General features: G+C 43.3%; 1 protein-coding gene across 2 annotated transcripts in view; it reads left to right on the top strand.

The window, feature by feature from the left end:
* Positions 1-23,770, top strand: part of MYO5B (myosin VB) — a 424,200-nt gene that overhangs the window by 307,679 nt on the left and 92,751 nt on the right. For both annotated transcript variants that reach the window (XM_089681603.1, XM_089681604.1), the window contains exons 17-19: positions 10,889-10,975; positions 17,577-17,688; positions 22,341-22,552. In XM_089681603.1, coding sequence (XP_089537729.1) covers positions 10,889-10,975; positions 17,577-17,688; positions 22,341-22,552 — 411 coding nt within the window. The remainder of the gene's footprint in view (positions 1-10,888; positions 10,976-17,576; positions 17,689-22,340; positions 22,553-23,770) is intronic.

The following is a 23,770-nucleotide window of genomic DNA, read 5'->3' on the forward strand; positions in this document are numbered from 1 at the left end:
CACTTGCTCCTCCAGTCTATGGGACATGGCAGGCTTTTGCATAAGCACAGACACACAGCAGGTCTCTGCCAGGTTCCATAAATGTAACAGAGACCCACAGCATGTCTGTGCATGAATGGAATCTTGTGTCAGGCTCCGTTCACACCAATGCGTTTTTTAGTGCTTTTTGCAGAAACGCACTACAGCCAATTTAACATGGTTTCCTATGGAACATGTTCCCATCTACGCTTTTTTGAGCTGCTGCATTTTTGGAAAGGGTCAGGGACTTTTTTAAAAGCAAAAAGCAGCATGTTTGCTACAATAGAGTTCAATGAAGAAGCTGCTGAAATGCATGGTAGTGCGTTTTTGCCACATTTTGTATTTTTATTCTGCCCAGCAACAATACAAATTCCACATTAACAAAAAAGACACAAAAAAAAGAGCTGAAGAAAATGCGGTAAAAACGCGTGTAGAAAAAACCGCAAAACAAACTGCGAAAAGCACTGCAAAAGAGACAAAAAGCAAAAAGAATACTTTTGGCTGCCAGGAAGACAGTGCTAGTGAGTATGTTTCTTTTTTATTTTCACACAGGGGCAGCTATCAGGGATTATTAATGCAATTGTAGGTAGGTAATGTGAAGGGTACACTACAGTGTGCAGGGTATAAAAAAAAGAAATAAACGTTCATACTCACCTAGGTGGATCTGTCCTCTGCCAACAATAAGACGAGAACTGAGTGATCACATGACTGCTGATAGCTCAGTTCTCAGTCTTCACCCCTGGTTCACATATCCGCGTTTTGCGCGGGCACGAGAGCCTATTCATTTGAATGGACTCCCGTGCCCCGGGACATGCATGGAAGAAGTCCCTGCACTTCTTCGGAAAAACGCAGCCCACATGGGAACCTGCAATTTCCAATGTGGGCGGCGTGCCATTAGAATTAATGACACCTGCCTGCGGGTCCGCATTCCTCTGTGCGGGTGGTGCGGCTGCACGGATTTTTGTGCAGATCCGCAGCGGCACCAACCGCACAGATATGATCCTAGCCTCACTGAGCAGAGAGCGGTGACTGTTAGTCACTGCACTGTGCTCTGCCTCTCCAGCGCTCACTGGAGTGCCGGGCTGTGGGGAGGGGAGCAGCTGACTCAGGCTCTCAGCTGTGCACTGAGAGGCTGAGCCAGCTGTAGGTCCAGGCATCTGGGTGGATCCCGACTTTAAAGTCGGGATCTCTCCAGAGCCTGGACCGGCTCAGTGAAGTCAGCAGGCAGCAAACTTTAGCCCGCTGTTGTCTGAATATGTGTCACAGGAGTGCAGAACAAAGTGCACTCGTGATCCCATGGAGAAGTATGGCCAAATGAGCTTTCACCCTTCTCTTCCATTAAAGTAGACACCTGGACAACCTTAAACAAAGCTCATATTTAGTACATATCTCCAGCACATGCACACCTCCCCATGTTTTGTTTCTTTAAAGCACTCTCGGTACACACAAAGTCCTTTTGATCTGCCAATGCATGTAAAGTTTCCCGTTAAAAAAAAAAAGCTAACATTTCTGTAAGTTCAACTTGGCTGGAAATGTTGGTTTTTGGAGGCTGGTGAAGAAGGGTGAGTGTAATGAGATGCAGGATCGGACAGACAGATCATTGTCTATGGCTGCAGCCATTGTCACCAGCAGAGTCAGGTGTCTGGGTTCTAGTGTCTGCGGAATGTAGCCCGGAATTCACAGTCACAGGGAATCTCTCTGAAAATGGAGGAGCGGGCTCTCATCTCCAGTACGGTAACCATACGTTTTATTTCTAAGCTCTATGTCTCTTGTTTGTAACATGACTTGGCTGCTTCTTTGAGAGTTGATTTTACTTTCTTTTGGACTCTTGCAGTAAATGCAGGTAATTAGAACTTACACAAATGGGGGGCAGTTACTGTCATTGCACTTTAATTATTGGGACTTGTACTGAGCTGTAAAACATCTTCAGGTCATCAGGGATGATTTATAGATATTTAAAGTAGATTCAACCCCTAATTGGATGATATTTAAGTTAGACATGCATGGGAAAGTGGTTGTAAACCCTCACATATACCCAGTGAAGTGACTGGCCTCAGGTGATACACAGAGATGAAACAATCCTACTACTTACGTTGTACTTGTTTATCTATAGCTGTCTGTCCCCTACATCCATTCAAGAGCAGAATTTACACAGAATCTCTCAGCTCTGAAAAGCAGGGGGCGGGAGCTGAAGTTAGATCAGCGAGGAGAGCTCTGAGAGCTGATTGGAGGGAAGGGACACGCCCCCTTTACATAGCACACAGGAACAAAGCTTATGCTGTCAATCAGACACTGCCCTTCCCTGTCACCATTTTTCTTTTGGTGTCAGGAAAAGTCATCAGAAGTGACTCATTCTTATTTATTATTTATTTATTACAGGTACTTGTATAGCGCCGTCAATTTATGCAGCTCTTTACATATGTATAAATTGTATATTCTAGCAGAAGAGCAAAAATGACACTTAGTGCTCTGGATTGAGACAAGCGCACACCATAGAAGGATATGCTTTGTTCATATTTCATGTCTGAGGTTTACAACCACTTTAAGATTTCTCTAATTTAGCCCCATGTACTGAACGAGAGAAATCGGTAGATTCCCCCATCCACGCCAAACTGTGGAAGGAAGGATCTCCACTACTGGCTATTGTATTCTGACAGCCCCTGCTCCTCCAACTGTCAGAATACCCGAGCAGTGACTGCAGCCCATTGGATGGTTCAGGTCGCAAAGCTGCCCAGGTTCTTTGATTCGAAGTTTGTTGAGCACGGTGGTTAATTTTTGGCTGATTCAGCAGTTATTGGCCAGAAATCAAGCCTTGAAAGGCCAGCATTAGTTTGTTAAAGCGCTGGGTATCTTAAATAATTGCTATTTTTTTCCATTATATTCTGCTTTCACCTTTTTTTCTGTCTGTGCTGCTGATCTCCTCCAGCCTAATTCAGCCACTTCCTATCTACACGTACTCCAGCATCAGCAGTACATCATTGCTATGGACTGACTTCCTGATAGTGGCAACAGCGGATCATGACTGCCCAGTTTGTTGCAGCATGCTGCTGGTAATGTCCACAAGGGCCATAGCTGACAGGGTGTCAATGCAGGAGCTGTGAGACAGTTGTCACCCTGTACAAGGACCTGCATGGCAGGATCGCCAGGGGTTCTTTTAGTGACAGGTCATTATAAGATTCAAAACAAGGAAAGACTGAAATGCCATTCAAATGTTACATGAGATAATTGGGTTTAGATCTGCTTCGTGGTGGGTCAGATTCAGGGGCGGACTGACCATTTGGAAACTCGGGCACTGCCCGAGGGCCCAGGGTCAGTAGGGGGCCCCATGAAATGCCCCTGGTACCTTTTTCATAGGCTTTTTCGAGTTTGGGCAAGGACACAGGGGCCCCATGATCCCCTATTGCCCGGGGGCCCCATGAGTTGTCAGTCCGCCCCTGGTCAGATCCTAGGAGTAGAAAATGATATAAGCTTTCTTTTTTTATGGAAACATATAAAGACCCTGCAAACATTGCTGTGAATGCCTATTCAGTCATTGTTATAGAAGGAAGTATTACAGAAATTGTAATGTTTAGTCTTTGTGCTAGGGATGGGTGGATGAGCCAAATTATACTGTAAACCAATAAAAACACATTGCTAAAGTGCAATTTGGGCAGCACAGTGGCTAAGTGGTTAGTCCTTCTGCCTAGCAGTACTAGGATAGTCAGTTTGATTCCCAACCGCAGCACTAACTCCGATTTCCTCCCACACTCCAAAGACATGCTGGTAGATGAATTGGCTCCTGTCTAAATTGTCCCTAGTATGTGTATGTATGAATGTGAGTTAGGAACCTTAGATTGTACGCCCCTTGAGGGTTAGGGACTGATGTGAATGTACAATATATACATGTAAATCGCTGTGTAAATTGATGGCGCTATATAAGTACTTATAATAAATAATAAACTCAAATCACATAAAAAGAGGCAACAGAAATCACCAACGATACCAGTGTAGCAGCTTAAATAGTAATACAAATTGTGTTTCTCTGCCTCAGTGTGTTAATAAAAATGATCCTATCCCTTTAATTAACATTATCATGCCATAAATAGTGTTCACAAAAAACAATGGTGTTTCATATGTGAATCAAATACTTAGAATTGTGAAAACAGAAAATCCAACAGATTACGTTAAATAAAGTCCCACAGGTGAATGAATAATCACACAATATAATGTCACATAGATCTGCAATCATGTGGGTGTTCTGTGTTGTTACAGTAGATTCAGTCTGCCTCCACCAAAGAAGTAATGAGGCATACCGTACTAGCAGACCCCAGTACAATGGAGGTCTAAGAAAGCTTGGCATTGCCCAGCCACCTACAGGTGGACAAATGTGACCTTCTATTCGCTCAACACTTCCTCAGAATCCTTAGAACTCAGTGAAGAAAGCACATGAAAAACTCTATAGTGTGGCTTCTTGATTTTTTTTTTTTTTTTTGATACATTTCTTTTTATTGGTTTGAAAGAAAATAGAAAAGAATACAAAAATATGCAAATATACAAAAAATACACAATGAATAAAATACAAGGCCTAGCATTATGCCTTCAGTAGAGCGCATCGCGTAACAACATGGTAAGGAAATAGCTATACATTGTGGTAGCAAAAATACCATACCGAAAAAAAAAACATTTACCAAGCTGACAATACAGGGTCAGTATATAACTGTACTTCACATTACAGCGGAAATCCACCCAAAAGGGGAAGTCCCGCTTTAAAGATTGGTGCCCCGCTCCCCATTAAGGATTGGCAACTTTGATGACCAGAGACTGCGGACATAGTACAGGAGATGACCAGAGACTGCGGACATAGTACAGGAGATGACCAGAGACTGCGGACATAGTACAGGAGATGACCAGAGACTGCGGACAGCACAGGGATGACCAGAGACTGCGGACAGCACAGGGATGACCAGAGACTGCGGACAGCACAGGAATGACCAGAGACTGCGGACAGTACAGATGACTGCTGACCTTTGGGGAGGTGGGGAGCGGGTACCTGAATTTGACAGGTACCCGCTCTTCCGCAGAGTTTTTGTTTCATCTTACCTGTTCCTCGATCCAGCCGCACGCTGTCTTCCCGGCTTCTGTAATGGCGCTCGGCATGACAGCCGGGTGCCCAGTGCGCATGAGCGAGAAGCACTTGCGCTTTGTGATTGGTCCGGTGGCTTCTGGGATCCATTCACAAAAAGCACCGCTTCTTGCGCATGCGCACTTGGCACCCGGCTGTCATGCCCAGTGCCCACACTACAGAAGCCGGAAGACAGCGTGCCGCTGGATAGAGGAACAGGTAAGGTCCCGCTGCAGAGCTGAGCGGCCGGCCCGGTATTCTGACATGGCCGCGGTGGAAATACCGGACCGGCCGCTCCATATTCGCCTTATAAGACGCACTGACATTTCCCCCCCAGTTTTGGGGAAGAAAAAGTGCGTCTTATACGGCGAAAAATACGGTAATTAGTCTGGCTGGAAAAAAGACAAAAGTCCATCTTGTTCAACCATTAAAAAAAAAACAAAAGTTATAATCCTACATCCACAGTTGATCCAGAGGAAGGCAAAAAAAACCCAGCAAAGCATGATCCAATTTGCTCCTGCAGGGAAAAAAAAATCCTTCCTGATCCCCCGAGAGGCAATCGGATATTCCCTGGATCAACTTTACCTATAAATGTTATATCCAGTTATATTCTGTGTATCTAGGAAAGAATCCAGGACTTTCCTACAGCAATCCACTGAACTGGCCAGAACCAACTCTTGAGGGAGTCTATTCCACATTTTCACAGCTCTCACTGTGAAGAAACCTTTCCTTTTCTTGGAGATTAAATTTCTTTTCCTCCAGATGTAAAGAGCGCCCCCTTGTCCTCTGTGATGACCTCAGGGTGAATAGCTCTACAGTTGAATTGTTGCCGTTTTGTGGGAGCGGCAAGTGTCAGACCTTCTCCCCCGAAGGAGACAAGGAATCTGACCCAGTACCTAAAGTCTGACCCAAGAATAGACAGTATTGGTCTTGGCCTGGCCAAAGACTTAGTTAACTGTAGCATGGTGCCCTCATACTCCAACCAAAAAATCTAAGAAGCATTCCAAGAACCGTATTCTGTATTCCCAGGAAGAAATGATGTAGTTATAAAACAATCCGCCATAACCAAGCCTCTAGACCACAGGTGTCAAACACAAGGCCTGGGGGCCGAATCCGGCCCTCCAAGCCATTTCATGTGGCCCTTGCAGCTCTCCTCTGGTCCTCTTCCAGACCCTGCACTTTCTGCTTTCCAGCTCTGCCTCCAAAGGGCATGGTGATGGTAGAGAGGGTGGGGGATTCTTGACATCTGATGTAATGGGGGGTGGGGTGCTCTGGACATCTAGTCTTACAGATACAACCGGCCCTTTGAGGGCAATCATAATGGCAATACGGCCCGTGATGAAATGGAGTTTGATATCCCTGCTCTAGACCAATCGCCAAGCTGCACTGGGAGCTCTGTGTTTGGATATATTTTAAATACAATGTTTTGAAAAGTGAATAAAAATCTTCATCATTGGTAAAATGAAGTACAGTGTCTTCTTCATCTACACTCCTCCTCCATTTTATGTGTACTAACCTTCAACAAATCTGGTTATGCCACTTTGGTTGTATCCCACACAGTGAAATGTAAAGTAAAATAAAGCCGGATGAAACATGGTCAATGGACAACTTTGATGCACCACAAGCTTTGTTTTTGTTACGGTTTCTGTGTAAGATGTACTACCGCCTCGGCTGGTAATGCTATTGTTCGCATGCATCTGTCTGTAAATATGACAGAGGTTACATTGTGTACTTTGAAAACTTTTCAATAAAAATTTATTAAAAGAAAATAAATCCAGAGTTTTCTGCCCGCTATAATACTCGTCCAAGCTTGGTGAATGGTGGGGAGCAGCTGGTACTAACAGAACACATGGCGTCTCTCATAGCCATAAACATTCTCTACACACAGATGGGACTATCCAACTCATTGTCATGAAACTCACGTGTGCTAATAAATGGGCATAAGGACGCCACAAAACATTTTGGAAAGAAGAAAGTATTAGAGCAGCACAATGTGGAATTAAATTAAATTTAAACCACTAATTCTGTCACACAAAGTCAGTTTAGGGAGTTGTCATGTAGTAAGGATGGGACATTACAAATGTGTCTGAAGACTTCAATTTTTTGGTTTTGGATAGCGCAGGGAAGGATTATAGCCCTACAAAGGTTTTAATTGCTTCCTGTGTCTCCACTGGAGAAATTCATCGTATTTGTACTAGTAATCATCATAGGTGAAAGTGATGGGAAATCCAAATTTTTACAGTTGTCACCGGAACAGAAGGTGAAGGGAAATTGTTTTAGTAGAGGTACCTGTCTTAGTGACAACAAAGACCATTGTGCCAAACCTGCAGTGTAGGGGCAACATGCAACCCTTTGGCACTTGTGGGCCACATGAGATGGTCAGACTGGCACATGCTACAGGAGATGGTCAGAAACTATGAGCATGTTACAAGAGATGATCAGACTGGCACATGCTACAGGAGATGGTCAGAAACTATGAGCATGTTACAAGAGATGGTCAGACTGGCACATGCTACAGGAGATGGTCAGAAACTATGAGCATGTTACATGAGATGGTCAGACTGGCACATGCTACAGGAGATGGTCAGAAACTATGAGCATGTTACAAGAGATGGTCAGACTGGCACATGCTACAGGAGATGGTCAGAAACTATGAGCATGTTACATGAGATGGTCAGACTGGCACATGCTACAGGAGATGGTCAGAAACTATGAGCATGTTACGTGAGATGGGCAGACTGGCACATGCTACAGGAGATGGTCAGAAACTATGAGCATGTTACATGAGATGGTCAGACTGGCACATGCTACAGGAGATGGTCAGAAACTATGAGCATGTTACAAGAGATGGTCAGACTGGCACATGCTACAGGAGATGGTCAGAAACTATGAGCATGTTACATGAGATGGTCAGACTGGCACATGCTACAGGAGATAGTCAGAAACTATGAGCATGTTACAAGAGATGGGCAGACTGGCACATACTATTGGAAATGGTCAAAGACTATAGACCAGGGGTATTGAATTAAAATTCACAAAGGTCCCATCACTAAAATTGTCTTCCAGCGGGGGTACGAATCGCATGTTTGATTCTTAACGACACCTCGGAACATCAGCAAAAAACTTGCAGCGCAATTTAAAAAAAGGTTCAGGGACTTCTGTTTCTACGTGTAAGACAGCCCACTGAAATGAATGGCCTGCCTACAAGCAGAACAAAGGGTGCAATGATGTAAACCTACTTTCAGATCTTTCAAATCATAATCTTGTTATTACAACAGTGTTCTCAGCCCCCCCCCCCTTCACATCGCAACCCTCCTTTATATCACAGTTCTCTCCCCTTTTCATCAAGATCGCCCCTGTACATCACAGCCCCCCACTTCACAGCAGTGTCTTTAAGCCCCTTCACATCACTCCCCCCATTAATATCACCTCACCTTCACATTCCTGTCTCCTGCCCCCTTTATATCAGCCCCCTTCACATTACTGTCCTCAGCTCTGCTTCATATCACCCCCTTCACATCCCTGTCGTCATCCACCCCCTTTTTATCCCCCCCCCCCCCCCCCCCCCCGCCCTCCCCCTTCAGATTCCTCTCCTCTGCCCCCTTCATATCAGCCTTCTCCTTCATGTAGTCTTTGACTATTTCCAATAGCATGTGCCAGTCTGACCATCTCATGTAACATGCCCATGGTTTCTAACCATCTCCTGTAGCATGTGCCAGTCTGACCATCTCATGTAACATGCCCATAGTTTCTAACCATCTCCTGTAGCATGTGCCAGTCTGACCATCTCATGTAGCATGTGCCAGTCTGATCATCTCTTGTAACATGCCCATAGTTTCTGACCATGTTCTGTAGCATGTGCCAGTCTGACCATCTCCTGTAGCATGTGCCAGTCTAACCATCTCTTGTAACATGCCCATAGTTTCTGACCATGTTCTGTAGCATGTGCCAGTCTGACCATCTCCTGTAGCATGTTCCAGTCTGACCATCTCCTGTAGCATGTGCCAGTCTGATCATCTCTTGTAACATGCCCATAGTTTCTGACCATGTTCTGTAGCATGTTCCAGTCTGACCATCTCTTGTAACATGCCCATAGTTTCTGACCATGTTCTGTAGCATGTTCCAGTCTGACCATCTCTTGTAACATGCCCATAGTTTCTGACCATCTCCTGTAGCACGTTCCAGTCTGACCATCTCTTGTAACATGCCCATAGTTTCTGACCCTCTCCTGTAGCCTGTTCCAGTCTGACCATCTCTTGTAACATGCCCATAGTTTCTGACCCTCTCCTGTAGCACGTGCCAGTCTGACCATCTCTTGTAACATGCCCATAGTTTCTGACCATCTCCTGTTGCATGTCCCAGTCTGATCATCTCTTGTAACATGCCCATAGTTTCTGACCATCTCCTGTAGCATGTGCCAGTCTGACCATCTCCTGTAGCATGTGCCAGTCTAACCATCTCTTGTAACATGCCCATAGTTTCTGACCATGTTCTGTAGCATGTGCCAGTCTGACCATCTCCTGTAGCATGTTCCAGTCTGACCATCTCCTGTAGCATGTGCCAGTCTGATCATCTCTTGTAACATGCCCATAGTTTCTGACCATGTTCTGTAGCATGTTCCAGTCTGACCATCTCTTGTAACATGCCCATAGTTTCTGACCATGTTCTGTAGCATGTTCCAGTCTGACCATCTCTTGTAACATGCCCATATTTTCTGACCATGTTCTGTAGCATGTTCCAGTCTGACCATCTCTTGTAACATGCCCATAGTTTCTGACCATCTCCTGTAGCACGTTCCAGTCTGACCATCTCTTGTAACATGCCCATAGTTTCTGACCCTCTCCTGTAGCCTGTTCCAGTCTGACCATCTCTTGTAACATGCCCATAGTTTCTGACCCTCTCCTGTAGCACGTGCCAGTCTGACCATCTCTTGTAACATGCCCATAGTTTCTGACCATCTCCTGTTGCATGTTCCAGTCTGACCATCTCTTGTAACATGCCCATAGTTTCTGACCATCTCCTGTTGCATGTTCCAGTCTGACCATCTCTTGTAACATGCCCATAATTTCTGACCATCTCCTGTAGCATGTGCCAGTCTGACCATCTCTTGTAACATGCCCATAGTTTCTGACCATCTCCTGTTGCATGTCCCAGTCTGATCATCTCTTGTAACATGCCCATAGTTTCTGACCATCTCCTGTAGCATGTGCCAGTCTGACCATCTCCTGTAGCATGTCAGCAGTCTTTGACACCTTTTGGTAGTGTCACTTCACTGAATAGTAAGTATGGCCCTTTGGTGATGTTAGGGGCTGCACTTGATCAAGCAAGGTCACCACAATTGATCTTAGAGGACGTTTTGACTCCCTTTCCTTACTAATCCCTTAAATTTCCATACTTCCTGTTGATTCTTTTGGATAGGAAGTGAAGGAAACTCCCCAACAGGACACAGACAGCATAAAAACCTGATAGGTGCATGGATCACAAAAGTAGTCGAACAGAATGATAAATCATTTGGTGGATAAAACAATTCACATTTGTGTCCTTCAGCTGTGTATTTAGTAATTTGTCTGACATTTGGCTTTAATTTCGTGTTTTGCTCAGAGTTCCCCCTTGTAATAATTATACATCTGTTACATTGTGGCCAGAAAGGCATGTGAATTCTTCCCTTTAATAAAATGGATGCAGACCTTTGTCAGGTCTCAGTGAATGGCACAGAATTGTTTTTTCTTTGCTGGCATAACATCTAATCTAAAATTTATTGTTTTCCAGCTTCGATCCCAAACGAGCCGTACAGCAGTTGAGGGCGTGTGGAGTCCTGGAGACAATCAGGATCAGTGCTGCTGGCTATCCATCTAGGTACGTTCCTTCTGTTTCACCCTTCCCTTCGCTCCCCAGGCTACTGTAAATCCTTTGTAGATCGATATGGTGCTGGAGGCAGGTGCTTCAATAGATTTGTTTAGAGAATGCTTCGAGGAGCTGCCCTGTCTGTTGTTGTACAGCAAATGTAGTATTAAAGCAGACCTATCAGCTGTCTGAAGTTAAAAATATCACCCAAGGACATCTATAGGACAGCGTAGGCACTCCCCGAGACCTTCTGACAGACAACATTTTTATTAACAGAAGAGTTTGGCTCACAGGTGAGAGGGGAGCAGCACAGTGGAGCAGGCAGATGCTGCCAGTGCTTTTTATACCGAGAAAATTTGATGGTGATCAGCATGGGTTTTCTGACCTGATCAATTATTGATCCTTTTAGTTGGTGGTCTTCTGCCTGCTTCCATTAGTATGAAATCAAAAGTGGATTTTTTTGGGCTCATTGTTCTGCTGAACTCCAGGCATAAAAACCACTATTTAATGAAGTTAGGTATTTATTTTAAAGACATTACACTTATTTTTGTGTAGTGCTACCCCCTAAGGAGCCACTGGATTTTGAGCCCCCCTTTTTCTGCACAGCCAGTCAACACTCATTTTCATCTTGCATCCACAGTCAACAACCAGTCCTTGGGCTTGATTTTTATGTTTTATTGGGGGAATATAAACATGGTTGGGGATAAGGGATTACGGGATGCCGAAAGTGAGTTCAACAACAACTTGGAGGACAACTTCGCTATGTACAACTTGCAACAAAAATGGATCCAAGCCTGTTCTCCCTCCAGAATATTGTGCGTCCTTCATGGATCAATGGCAAATATCCCATTTCTTTTAGGAGCTCTATGTCTCCTTAGTAGAAACAGCAAAATCCCAACTGTATGCACGAGCTCTATGTCCCCTTAGCAGGAAATACCAGCACGCCTGGCTTCCACTGAGAATTTTGCTAGCAAGGGTGGAGGATAACAGTATGCTGTGTCTCTGAAAGCTAGCTGAATATTGCACTCAGCTGCAATCTCCCTGGTAGGCTTTGGAAGGTGGAAAGTGTAGAAGAACTTTGAGGACCACTGTGGCTACAGTGTCTTCTTAGCACAAAACTCCAGACTGTTTCCCGGGGAAATCACTTTCAATAGATTGGTAAAGCACTTCTGATACTGATCCCAGCACTGGCACATTAGCACAAGATGATCCCAAGTAGGGGTGAAGGTTTGCATAAGCTGCCTCTCCTGGATGGCTAGCTGGGTATTGCACCTGGCATCTCTCTTATAGGTTATGGGTGATGAAAGTAGAGATACTCACACTGTCCCTTGAAATCCTGCTGCTCAGTAAAGACTGCTGTTCATGCTTCCTGCTGTACAAGTCCTCCCTTGCAATACAGGTTGTCTCGTGGATGAAACTAAACTGAAGGGTGGTGAAGATCCCTCTGATCAAACTGCTCCTTTCTTTCCTACCTCAGCTCTTGCCTGGAGGCAGAGCCCCCAACCCCGGGGTCCATTCCAGGCCTCACGAACCTTGATTCAGCACTCCATACTCCAGCCAGCAACAAACCAACCACTGACCAGGCTCTTCAATATTTATGGGCACATTTTACCACCTTGCCAGGCCTCCTGCTTTTGAATTGGTCAAACTCCCATGAATATTTGGATCCCTGCCCCTGTACCCCAGTCCACTAGCTTCTAGAAGTTTCTGGAAAATTTCAGAACCAGGTGGAGGTCACAGAGGCCTGAGCTTGAACCCCACAGATATGCTCACTTTAGCTGCTTTTGAGGCAAACCTACCTCTTCAGTCTGTTGCTTTTCTTTCCCTGTCCATCACAGGCTGGAAGTAGAGAGGTAACTGAGCTTTATTGCCTAAAGCTCATCATTAAAAGAAAATGCTGCATACCTTTCCACACCACCCATGCTCTATCTATTCACATTTTATTATTTAACCTCTTCCCAATGGTGTAACGCACACTTACCAGCCACTTTATTGGGTATCACTGTTATATTGCTACTGGATACTTACTGGATGTTACCAAGCAATTGAACAGATGTACCTAATAACACCTTGACATGCCTAACCCGGCCTTTTTGTGTCATTGATGCAGTAAAGGCTTCTTTCTGGCACCTCGACCATGCAGCTCATTTTTGTTCAAGTGTCATAATATTGTGCTCCTTCAAAACAACCACACTGTCTCTTTCCAGAGCAGCCTGTATTTTTCTTGTGGTCACCTATGGGTTTCCCTTTGTATCCCAGACAATTCTTCTGTCAGTTGTGGCTGCAATCTTTCTTGGTCTACCTGACCTTAGCTTGTTATCAAGAGATCCCCGAACTTTCCACTTCTTAATAGGTGATTCAACAGTACTGATTGGCATATTCAAGGCTTCGGACATCTTTTTATGTCCTTTTCCATCTTTATAAAGCTCCATTACCTTGTTACACAGGACTTTTGACAGTTCTTTTTCTGATCCCCATGGCTCAGTATCTAGTCTAGTCAGTGCTTCCACGTAAGAGCTAACAAACTCATTGACTATTTATACACTGACACCAATTGCAATTTAAAAAGCCACAGATGTGGAACATTAACCTCTAATTGGCATTGTAACCCGTGTCTGTCACCTTGTGTGTCTGTACCAAGGCCAAACATTCCAGGGGAGGGAAACTTTTGATCCGGGCCATTTGGGTGATTTCTGTTATCATTATGATTTAAAAAGGAGCCAAACAACTATTTAATAAGAAATGGCTTCATATCATCATCATCCTTCAATAAAAGAGCATTTTTTTGGCATGGTCAGTCATATTTTCAATATCAATTCCAAAATGTCTGATAGGGTATGCAAACTTTTGAGCACAACTGTGTGTATGTGTATATATATATATATAATCTTTTAATGTTGTATTTAGCTATTTGTCTAGAGTTCATCTTAACAGCCAAATATTTTTTATTCATTCTTAAACTCTGTTCTCTGCACCAAACAACCCCCCCTTACTCGTTTGGTGTAACATAAACCTTGACTTTTCTGACTTCAGAGCTATGCCCCGCCCCACCTGTCCTCTGACACCCTCTGAAACTGTGACTGTGAACTGAAGACAGTGCAAAAGCTCTCATTCCAGTGTGCACAAAATAGGAGACCATGATCATCTTTGCACAGAACAAAATCCAGGCACATAAATTATTAAATTTTCATAATTATTTGCCAGCAAAGTGTGTTGTGTGATGTAAATGGTGAACAGTTTAAGGGGAAAACAAGAATAGGCACTTTAGAAAAGTGATGCAAATCTGCCTCTTTTTTACATCTTGCCCCAGTTATACTGATGTCTGTCTTTGCGATTAACATTTCTTCCATTTCATAGAGTTTAATCACTGTTCCATAAAGTGTTGATTAGACGGCTTTCTGCGGTAATCGTGATCACTATGCTGTAGCAGTCAGCCGGTCCGCTGAAATCGTTTTCATTCATTGCATAAATAATCCGGATATTTCTTCATCATTTCATGTTTTGCCTTGGGATGTCAGAGAGAAAGTATTATCTTCACTGTGTGTTTGGATAACGTCCAAGCAGTGAAATATAATTGGATCTTTTGTAATGACTCCTAATATTCTGCCCATCCAAGCTGAAATTAGGTACTGCTTGCAACGGCTCTTTTTTTTCATTCCTTGTTTATTAAAGGGAATGTATAATTGTTTCACACATTCTTTATCTACTATAATCAAGACTAAAAAAAATAACATTTTAAAAAATACTTTTTTTGTGTAAGTCCTCTGTGTAATGATGTTCTCTTGTTTATTAAAAGGAATGTATCTTTATCTTTCGTATGTTCTTTAGTTGCTATGATCAAGATAAAAATGAAATTTAAAAAAATATATTTTTCTTTTTTTTTTGTGAAACCAGGTAAATATCAGCTTGGGAAAGGAAGGGGGGGGGGGCGGAAGAACGGGCTTCATCACTTGTACAGTGATTTTCATTTGTTTATTAACCACTTCAGCTCCAGGAGATTTTACCCCCTTCATGACTAGGCCCTTTTTTACTGTTCTGCACTGCGCTACTTTAACTGATAGTTGCGCTGTTATGCACTGTTGTGCGCAAACAAAATTGATATCATTTTTTTCACACAAATAGATTTATTTTGGTGGTATTTTATCACTGCTGGGTTTTTAATTTTCTTTGCTATATTAATGAAAAACGACTGAAAACAATATTTTTTACTTTCTGGTACAAAACATATCCAATAAAGAAAATAAAATTTCTTTATACATTTTGGTCAAAATGTATTCTGCTACATGTCTTTGATATAAAAAAAATCCCAATAAGTGTATATTGATTGGTTTGCATGAAAGTTATAGTGCCTACAAACTATGGTATATATACTGGGATATAATATGTATGATGGCAGTGATCAGTGACTTATAATGGGACTGCGAGGTACGGTGGGCAATCTGACACTAACTGATGCTGTGGGGAACTGGCTAACTGCCACTGACAACACCAGTGACATTAATACAGTGATCAGTGATAATGCTATACATTGTCACTGTACTATTGACATTGGCTGGGAAGAGGTTAACATCTAGGGCACTCAAGGGGTTAAATCTGTGCCTAGCTCTGTGTAAAGTGTGCTGATTTTTACCAATAGATCTTTCACTTTCTCATCCCCGCTTAGCAGGGATGAGAAACAGAGAGATCGTTCCCTCTCTACAGAGCTCTGTGTTGATGGTTAACACAGAGCCCTGGGCTGTGATTGTACACAGTTGATCAGCAAGTTCCAGCTGCAAATCAATGGCTGGGACTTGCTGACAGGCTCCCACTATGTACAATCACAGCGGGAGTATGCAAGCGGGTGGTGCACGTGCGCCTGAAACCCGGAAACAGGTGGTGGCATATGGGTATGTCACTTAGCCTGTGCAGGAATTGCGGGCGGGCGGTCCTTAAGTGATTGAAAGCAATATATAGTTTTTTTTATTTGCTGTGACCAAGTTTAATACAAAAAAAAAAATATTTTTTTTTTAAGTCATAGTTACATAAAAAAAACACAAGCCCATCTAGTTCAACCAATAGAAAAAATGAATGAATAAAGAAATAGAAAATCTTCATAGACGTAATCCTATATCCACAGTTGATCTAGGGAAAGGCAAACAAAACCCCTATAAATCCATTATCCAATTTACTCCAGTGGGGAAAGAAATTCCTTCCTGAACCTTCAGGAGGCAACCGGCTTATTCCCTGGATCAACTACCCCGCTGTTATTTCCTATAAATGTTCATGTTCAGACATATTTGTGCATTTAGGAATACATCCAGCTTTAAAAAAACAAACAATCTAGTGAGCTGGCCAGAACTCGGTCTTGGGAAGTCTATTCCACACGTTCACAGCTCAGACTGTGCAGAAGCTTTTCTGTATATCTCCAGATGTAGAGTGCCCCCTTGTACTTTGTAATGACCATAAATTGAAGAATTCTACACCATGTTCACTGTATGGAAAAGTCTGTCCAACACTTTGCTGTTTGTACATGTACAGTGGAAGGGAAGTAATGAATGAGTGTTTTTCTTCACTGTTCCTTAGCAAATAGCTAGGCAAGGAAAGCACTGCCTACTGGGGTTCTGAGGGCCACACAGTAAGTACCCCAGGCTGTAGGGTGTCAGCAGAATTATCCTCACCCTTTAGTACATCTTGACAGGGGCGTCTCTAGGGTTGGTGTCACCCGGTGCGATAACACTTGGTGACACCCCCTCCGATGATCCCCGCAGAATGGATCGGATCTGCGGATTGAGCATAATGGATCGGACTCCGATCCATTATGCTCCCAAATCCGCAGATCCAATCCATTCTGCGGGGATCATCAGCATGCAACCTATACGGGGTGACACCGGACCCGCTCCACGAAAAGATAAGTTGTAAAGCAAGCTGACGATCCCCGCAGGATGGATCAGATCTGCGGATTGAGGATAATGGATCAGACTCCATTCTGCGGGGATCATTGGCATGCAACCTATACGGGGTGACACCAGACCCGCTCCATGAAAAGATAAGTTGTAAAGCAAGCCGACGATCCCCGCAGGATGGATCCGATCTGCGGATTGAGGATAATGGATCAGACTCCATCCTGCGGGGATCATCGGCATGCAACCTATACGGGGTGACACCGGACTCGCTCCACGAAAGATAAGTTGTAAAGAAAGCTGACGATCCCCGCAGGATGGATCCGATCTGCGGATTGAGGATAATGGATCAGACTCCATCCTGCGGGGATCATCGGCATGCAACCTATACGGGGTGACACCGGACTCGCTCCACGAAAAGATAAGTTGTAAAGAAAGCTGACGATCCCCGCAGGATGGAGTTGATCCATCCTGCCGTGATCGTCGACTTGCTTTACTACTTACCTTTTCGTGGAGCGGGTCCGGTGTCACCCCGTGCGGTAGGTGGCACCTGGTGCGGGCGGCACCTGCCTTGGGACGCCACTGTATCTTGAATATGATAGATCTTGGAAACTAAATTTGTTTCAGTTTGCATGCTGAGTGAGCACATTTTTTAGGTCTGTTCAAATTCTCTGACAGATTTTAAATTCTAAATGTAATAAATAACAACTAATATCCTTCTTTTTATTCTTCAGGTGGACATATCCTGACTTCTTCAACCGATATCGTGTTCTTATGAACAAGAAAGATCTCTCCCTTAGTGATAAAAAGCTCATCTGCAAGAATGTTCTCGAGCATCTGATAAAGGTGAATTCCGTTGTCTGTCCTGGTGACAACTGTGTAAGAGGGGATTTCCCATCACTTGCCAGAGATTTTCAATTTCCTGTTGCGTTCATGGGACAAGAAGTGAAGAACAATCTCCTCAAAGAGAAACTGCATGAAAAAAGCATGACAGGGGTCTTGAAGAATTTTAAACCCTCAGTGTTTATTAGTTTAAGGCTCCGTGTACACTGCAGCTGATAAACTCGCGTTTAGGAGCTTTTCTGCGTTTTTTTCAGCAGCCCCTGAACCCTCCCTAATGTTTTCCTATGTGTCCATGTACACTATGTCATTTATAGTCGTTTACAGCCAGTTGAGTTTACAGTCGTTTTTTTGAACGCACCAAATTTGCATTCAGGAATAGATTTTATTGGCGTTTCAAACTCCAAATGCATGTAAAGCGTTTATAAGCATTTGCGTTTGGAAAATTTTTTTAACTCTTCCATTTCCAGATGCTGTCCAGACCCTTTTATCATCATCAAAAAATGCATGCAAAGTGTTTTCCCGGTACTCAAATGGACCTGGTACACCATACTTTGAGGTTTCGCATGAAAGAAAATATGTTAGACACTGCTGCAATAATTTCTGTACAGAAATGAGCCGGAACATCCAAACATCACAAAAAAAAGACAGCTAATCTCAACAAATACTGCTCTCTCTGCTTCTGCTCTCTCTATTTATCTCAAAATGTCTGAAATAGTTAATTTTTTTACTGTTTTTCAGTGCATTCTGGGCATTTTTATTTTTTTTTATTTCAGGTACTTATATCGCACCGTCAATTTACGCAGCGCTTTTTTACATATATATATATGTATATATATATTGTACATTCACATCAGTCCCTAACATTTTTGAAGGTCTCCTGAGATTATCTTTAAAAAAACACTTCTAAACATAAACACTCATAAATGTGGTATGCAAACACTCCCGTGTACATGGAGCCTAACACATATATCACAATAAGATAAACATTCCCCAGGAAACTACTGCTTTGGTTACAGTTCTACCCCAGCACTTGCAGTTTACAACTTTCGATGTGGCTGGTTCCTGCTCTCTCATTGCTGCTTCCCTGAACTTCTGTTGTTTGCAGGAAAGAGTGAGCAGTGGAGCGGGCAGTCTAGAGCCAGTTGGTTAACTTAGAGAAGGGAGTTTGGGTGGGGAAGGGGGGACCAGGGAAACGCCTTGCCATCCTAGTCTATGGGGCTGTGTGTTCCTGTTGGTGAACACAGTGCAGGGGGACACAGCTCTTCTCTACAAGGTTGGCTTCATAGGATGCTGCAAGAGAAAGAAGCCACCCTGGGGTAGTAGTCATGGCACCAATTTAACCACCTGTTAACCGTTATTATACTACGAGCAGGCAGCAGGTTCTGGCACAGTCATGTACATGTAAGTCGGTTGTGCATGGGCGCGCAGCATGCTGCTTCTGCAACCACTGTGTCCACCGGACACAGTGAATTAACTTTTCCGGTATTCAGCCACTACGAGCGGCCAGGGTATCATCTGCTCAATATAATTGGTCATAGCATTCACATAATTGTAATGAAAACAAAACAGTCTTGAACAGTTTCCATTCATGATTGCTTGCTTAGTTTTGTGAAGCTGCGATTGGCTCACAGCTATCACATGGTACCTGGCTACCTGTACCAAGTGATCAGCCCTAGCCAATCACAGCATGTCAATAGTAACTAAGCTGTCCTGAATGTTTACCTATCTTAAAATGATCACTTCACTGTTATAAACAATAACAGCGTAAAAAACAACCCATGATCACCCAGAGCAGTACAATGTCACTATGATGACACTAAACTACTCTGATGACAGGATGTAAAAAAAAATAGTAAAAAAATAAAAAATATTTTACTAAAAAAAAAGTTAAAAAACATTGAAAAAAAATTATTCAACATACTGTCTTCAGTCAGTATCCCAGATCACCGCCACACCAGTTATATGATGATGCTGTATTGCACTGGTGACAGTATGTTAAAAAAAAAGTGAAAAAAAAAATGTATTTTATTTCTTCATTTTCCAGAAAATTACAAATTAAAAAAACTCGCCATGCCTCTTAAAGTGGAGCTCCATCCAAAAGGGGAAGTTCTGCTTTAAGCCTTTGTCCCCCGCTCCCCATTAAGGATTGGCACCTTTGGGGAGCTGGAGGGTGGAAGCGGGTACCTGAATTTGACAGGTACCCGCTCCACTTCAACTGCGATCGCCTAGGTGATCAGAAGCGGAAGTTGTCCTCCTCCCTCCCTCCCCGTAGTCTTCTGGGACACATGACAGGTCCCAGAAGACTACGGGGCCATTTACAAAGTGCAGAGCTTCTCGCACATGCGCAGTGGGCCCCCGGCTGTGAAGCCGCAAGCTGTCACAGCCGTGTGCCCACACTCAAGATGCCGGCACCCAGGGAGAGAAGACGGCCGGTGAAACCAGCAGTTGTGAGGACACCGCTGGACCGAGGGACAGTAAGTGTCTGTATTTTAAAAGTCAGCAGCTACAGTTTTTGTAGCTGCTGACTTTTATTTTATTTTTTTTTCAGGTGGAACTCCGCTTTAATAAACACCTCAGACTGTCTACTTTCCAAAAAAGGGTCATTTGGGGGATATCTGTACTGTCATGGCATTTTAGGACCTCAAGAAATGAGATAGGCTGTCAGTACATCTTAATTGACCAATTTTCAAGTATATGTACCATAGTTTGTATACAATGTAGACGCTATAACTTTCACACAAACCAATTAATATACAGTTATTGGGATTTTTTTTTACCAAATACATGTAGCTGAACATTTTGGCCTAAATTTATGAAAAAATTAGCTTGTTAGATTATTTTTTTGGATATGTTTTAAAACAGAAGGTAGAAAATATCTTTTTTTTTTTTTTTGTTTATCTAATAAAAAAATAAAATCCCAGTGGTGATCAAATACCACCAAAAGAAAGTTTTATTTGTGTGAAAAAAAAAATTATAAAAATTTCATTTGGGTATAGTGTTGCATGACCATGCAATTGCCAGGTAAACTAGCACAGTGCTGAATAGAACACAAAATGGCCTGGTCATGAGGGAGGCAAAACCTTCCAAAGGTCAAGTGGTTAAACTGAAACATAGTTAAAGAGTATTTAATGAATAAGCTGCACACTCAGTAAGTGATTACATGAGCCGCTGAAAGTGCTAAAAAACCTCAAGGTTTAACCACTTCCTGTCCGGACACTTTCACCCCCTTCCTGCCCAGGCCAATTTTCAGCTTTCAGCGCAGTCACACTTTGAATGACAATTGCGCGGTCATGCAACACTGTACCCATATGAAATGTTTAGCATTTTTTTGAGACAGATAAAGCTTTATTTTGGTGGTATTTATTCACCACCAAAATTTTGCAAATAAATAATCTTTCTTCATAAATCTTGGTCAAAATTTATTCAGTTATCTTTTTAGTAAAAAAAAAAAAAAAACCCAAATTAGTTTATAACCAAAAATTATAATTTTTCAAAAAACTTTTTTTACATTTTTATTTTATTTTTTTATATTATTATTTATGTTTTTTTTTTTAACATACTGTCACCCTAGCAGTACAGTGTCACCATAGTGAAACTGTACTACTTGTGGGGGCTGATGAAGATTTTTTTTTTTACACTGATTGCTTTTACACCCATAAAGGCTGTAAAAGCAATCATTTCTCCTTCTTTCTGGCTGATCATTCACAGATTTCACACATAGTAAGCAATGATGTCAGAAGTGTCATCTTGTTTACTACTATGTATGTGATAACTGATTGGCCAATCAATGATCACATGATCGAGACCTCACACAGAGGTCCTGTACAGCGATCGTGCACAGTCCAAAATAGCGGGCGCCGTTTATGAACGGCAACCCGCTCCTGCACTGCCCCCGTACGGCTGTTTATATATATATATATACACATGGGCCGGGCGGGAAGTGGTAATATCACTTTAACCATTCCCTACTCTATACAACATGAAAAAGCAGCTTTACATGTACTTTAGAAGGGGATTTGACTGAAATAAATGTATTAACAAATACCCTCTGTACATTGCAGGCATTCTAGAAAACCTCATTACAGATTCTTGCCTGCTTCTGCTCTGTAGATACCGAAAGAGACCATAACCATAACTTCATCAGGTTAAGGGGGGGCATCCCCCCCCCATAATCATGTGACCAGTCCTAGGGTTGTAACAGGAGAAAGCTTGCTGGGAAAGTCAGATTGATTTGCAGTTAAAATTCCTTGGGGGCATTGTATACAGAGAACAGAAAACTATAAATGCTCGGATTTTACAATGGAAGAGCTCCCTGGATCAATAAAATATTTTAAACCCATTAAAAGCTATATTCTTGGTGGTACACAGGGCTGCCAATATGCAGTCAGCTGATCTCAGAATAATTTGTTGTCTGTGGCCATACCACACCTCCTACCTTTTCTAATTCTTGCACGTGTCCCTGACTTGTTAAGTAATACAGGCCCTGTAATTGTAATTGTTGTGTTACAAAAACAGTTTTCTGATTATTTATGTGTTTAGTTTTGGATGTAGTGCATAGCTGAGTTGTTCTAAAGCTCACAACACTGGACACCGTCTCTGGATTTTTTCCTGATGACCGCCTCCTTCAGTTTCTCCCTTTGTTGTCTTCTCTATAGGATCCAGATAAGTTCCAGTTTGGTCGTACAAAGATCTTCTTCCGTGCTGGACAAGTGGCTTACCTGGAGAAGCTTCGAGCGGACAAGTTCCGTGCGGCCACCATTATGATCCAGAAGACGGTGCGGGGCTGGTTACAGAGACTGAAATACAGGAGAATGAAGAGTGCATCCGTCACAATTCAGAGATATGTACGGGGACACCTCGCTCGCAGGTATGAAGGCAGAAAATAATCCTGATTTTTGTTTTTAAAATATACATTCATAGCATTAAGGGTGAAAGCTAAATTAAGTTAGAAAGGCATTGTATCCCCATTGGGGAGATTTACCCTCACTTCCTGTTCCGGTGACTCAACAAGAAGTAGAGGCTTCAGCTCAATGGGGGCACAGGAGATAATCAACACTTAACAAGGGTTGCAACCTTTACTCACTCTAGAGCATTCTGAGTCTTACTGAGAATCCAGTGTACCCACAACACCAGTGCAACCCAAAGCATCAGTGCATCCTGTGTCCTCTTGTGACTCCACTGTGCTCCTGTGTGCCCGTGACTCTCGTGCACCCCAGAGCATTCTGTGTCTGCTTGTGACCCCACCACACTCCTGTGACTCTAGTGCACCCCAGAGCATCCTGTGTCTGCTTGTGACCCCACCACACTCCTGTGACTCCAGTGCACCCCAGAGCATCCTGTGTCTGCTTGTGACCCCACCACACTCCTGTGACTCCAGTGCACCCCAGAGCATCTTCTGTTATCCACTGACCCCTGTGCACCCCATAATTCCAATGCACCCCAGAGCATCCTGTGCCATTTAGTATACCTAGTGCACCAAGATCTGCCCCATGACTCTTGTGCACCCCAGAGCATGCTCTGTGATCTAGCGACCCCAGTGCACCCATGTGTGCCCTCTGACTCCAGTGTGCCCCAGAGCATCCTTTATCATTTTGTGACCCTTGTGTACCCATGTGTGCTCTATGACTCCAGTGCACCCCAGAGCATCCTTTATCATCTTGTGCCATGTGTGCCCTCTGACTCCAGTGCACCCCAGAGCATCCTTTATCATCTTGTGCCATGTGTGCCCTCTGACTCCAGTGCACCCCAGAGCATCCTTTATCATCTTGTGCCATGTGTGCCCTCTGACTCCAGTGCACCCCAGAGCATCCTTTATCATTTTGTGCCATGTGTGCCCTCTGACTCCAGTGCACCCCAGAGCATCCTTTATCATTTTGTGCCATGTGTGCCCTCTGACTCCAGTGCACCCCAGAGCATCCTTTATCATTTTGTGCCATGTGTGCCCTATAACTCCAGTGAACCCCAGAGCATTCTTTATCATTTTGTGACCCTTGTGTACCCATGTGTGCCCTATGACTCCAGTGCACCCCAGAGCATCCTTTATCATTTTGTGCCATGTGTGCCCTATGACTCCAGTGACCCCCAG

This window comes from Staurois parvus, unplaced genomic scaffold (genome assembly GCF_062004578.1).
Source record: "Staurois parvus isolate SC_StPar_1 unplaced genomic scaffold, SC_StPar_1.0 ptg000272l, whole genome shotgun sequence".
Lineage (NCBI taxonomy): Eukaryota > Metazoa > Chordata > Amphibia > Anura > Ranidae > Staurois > Staurois parvus.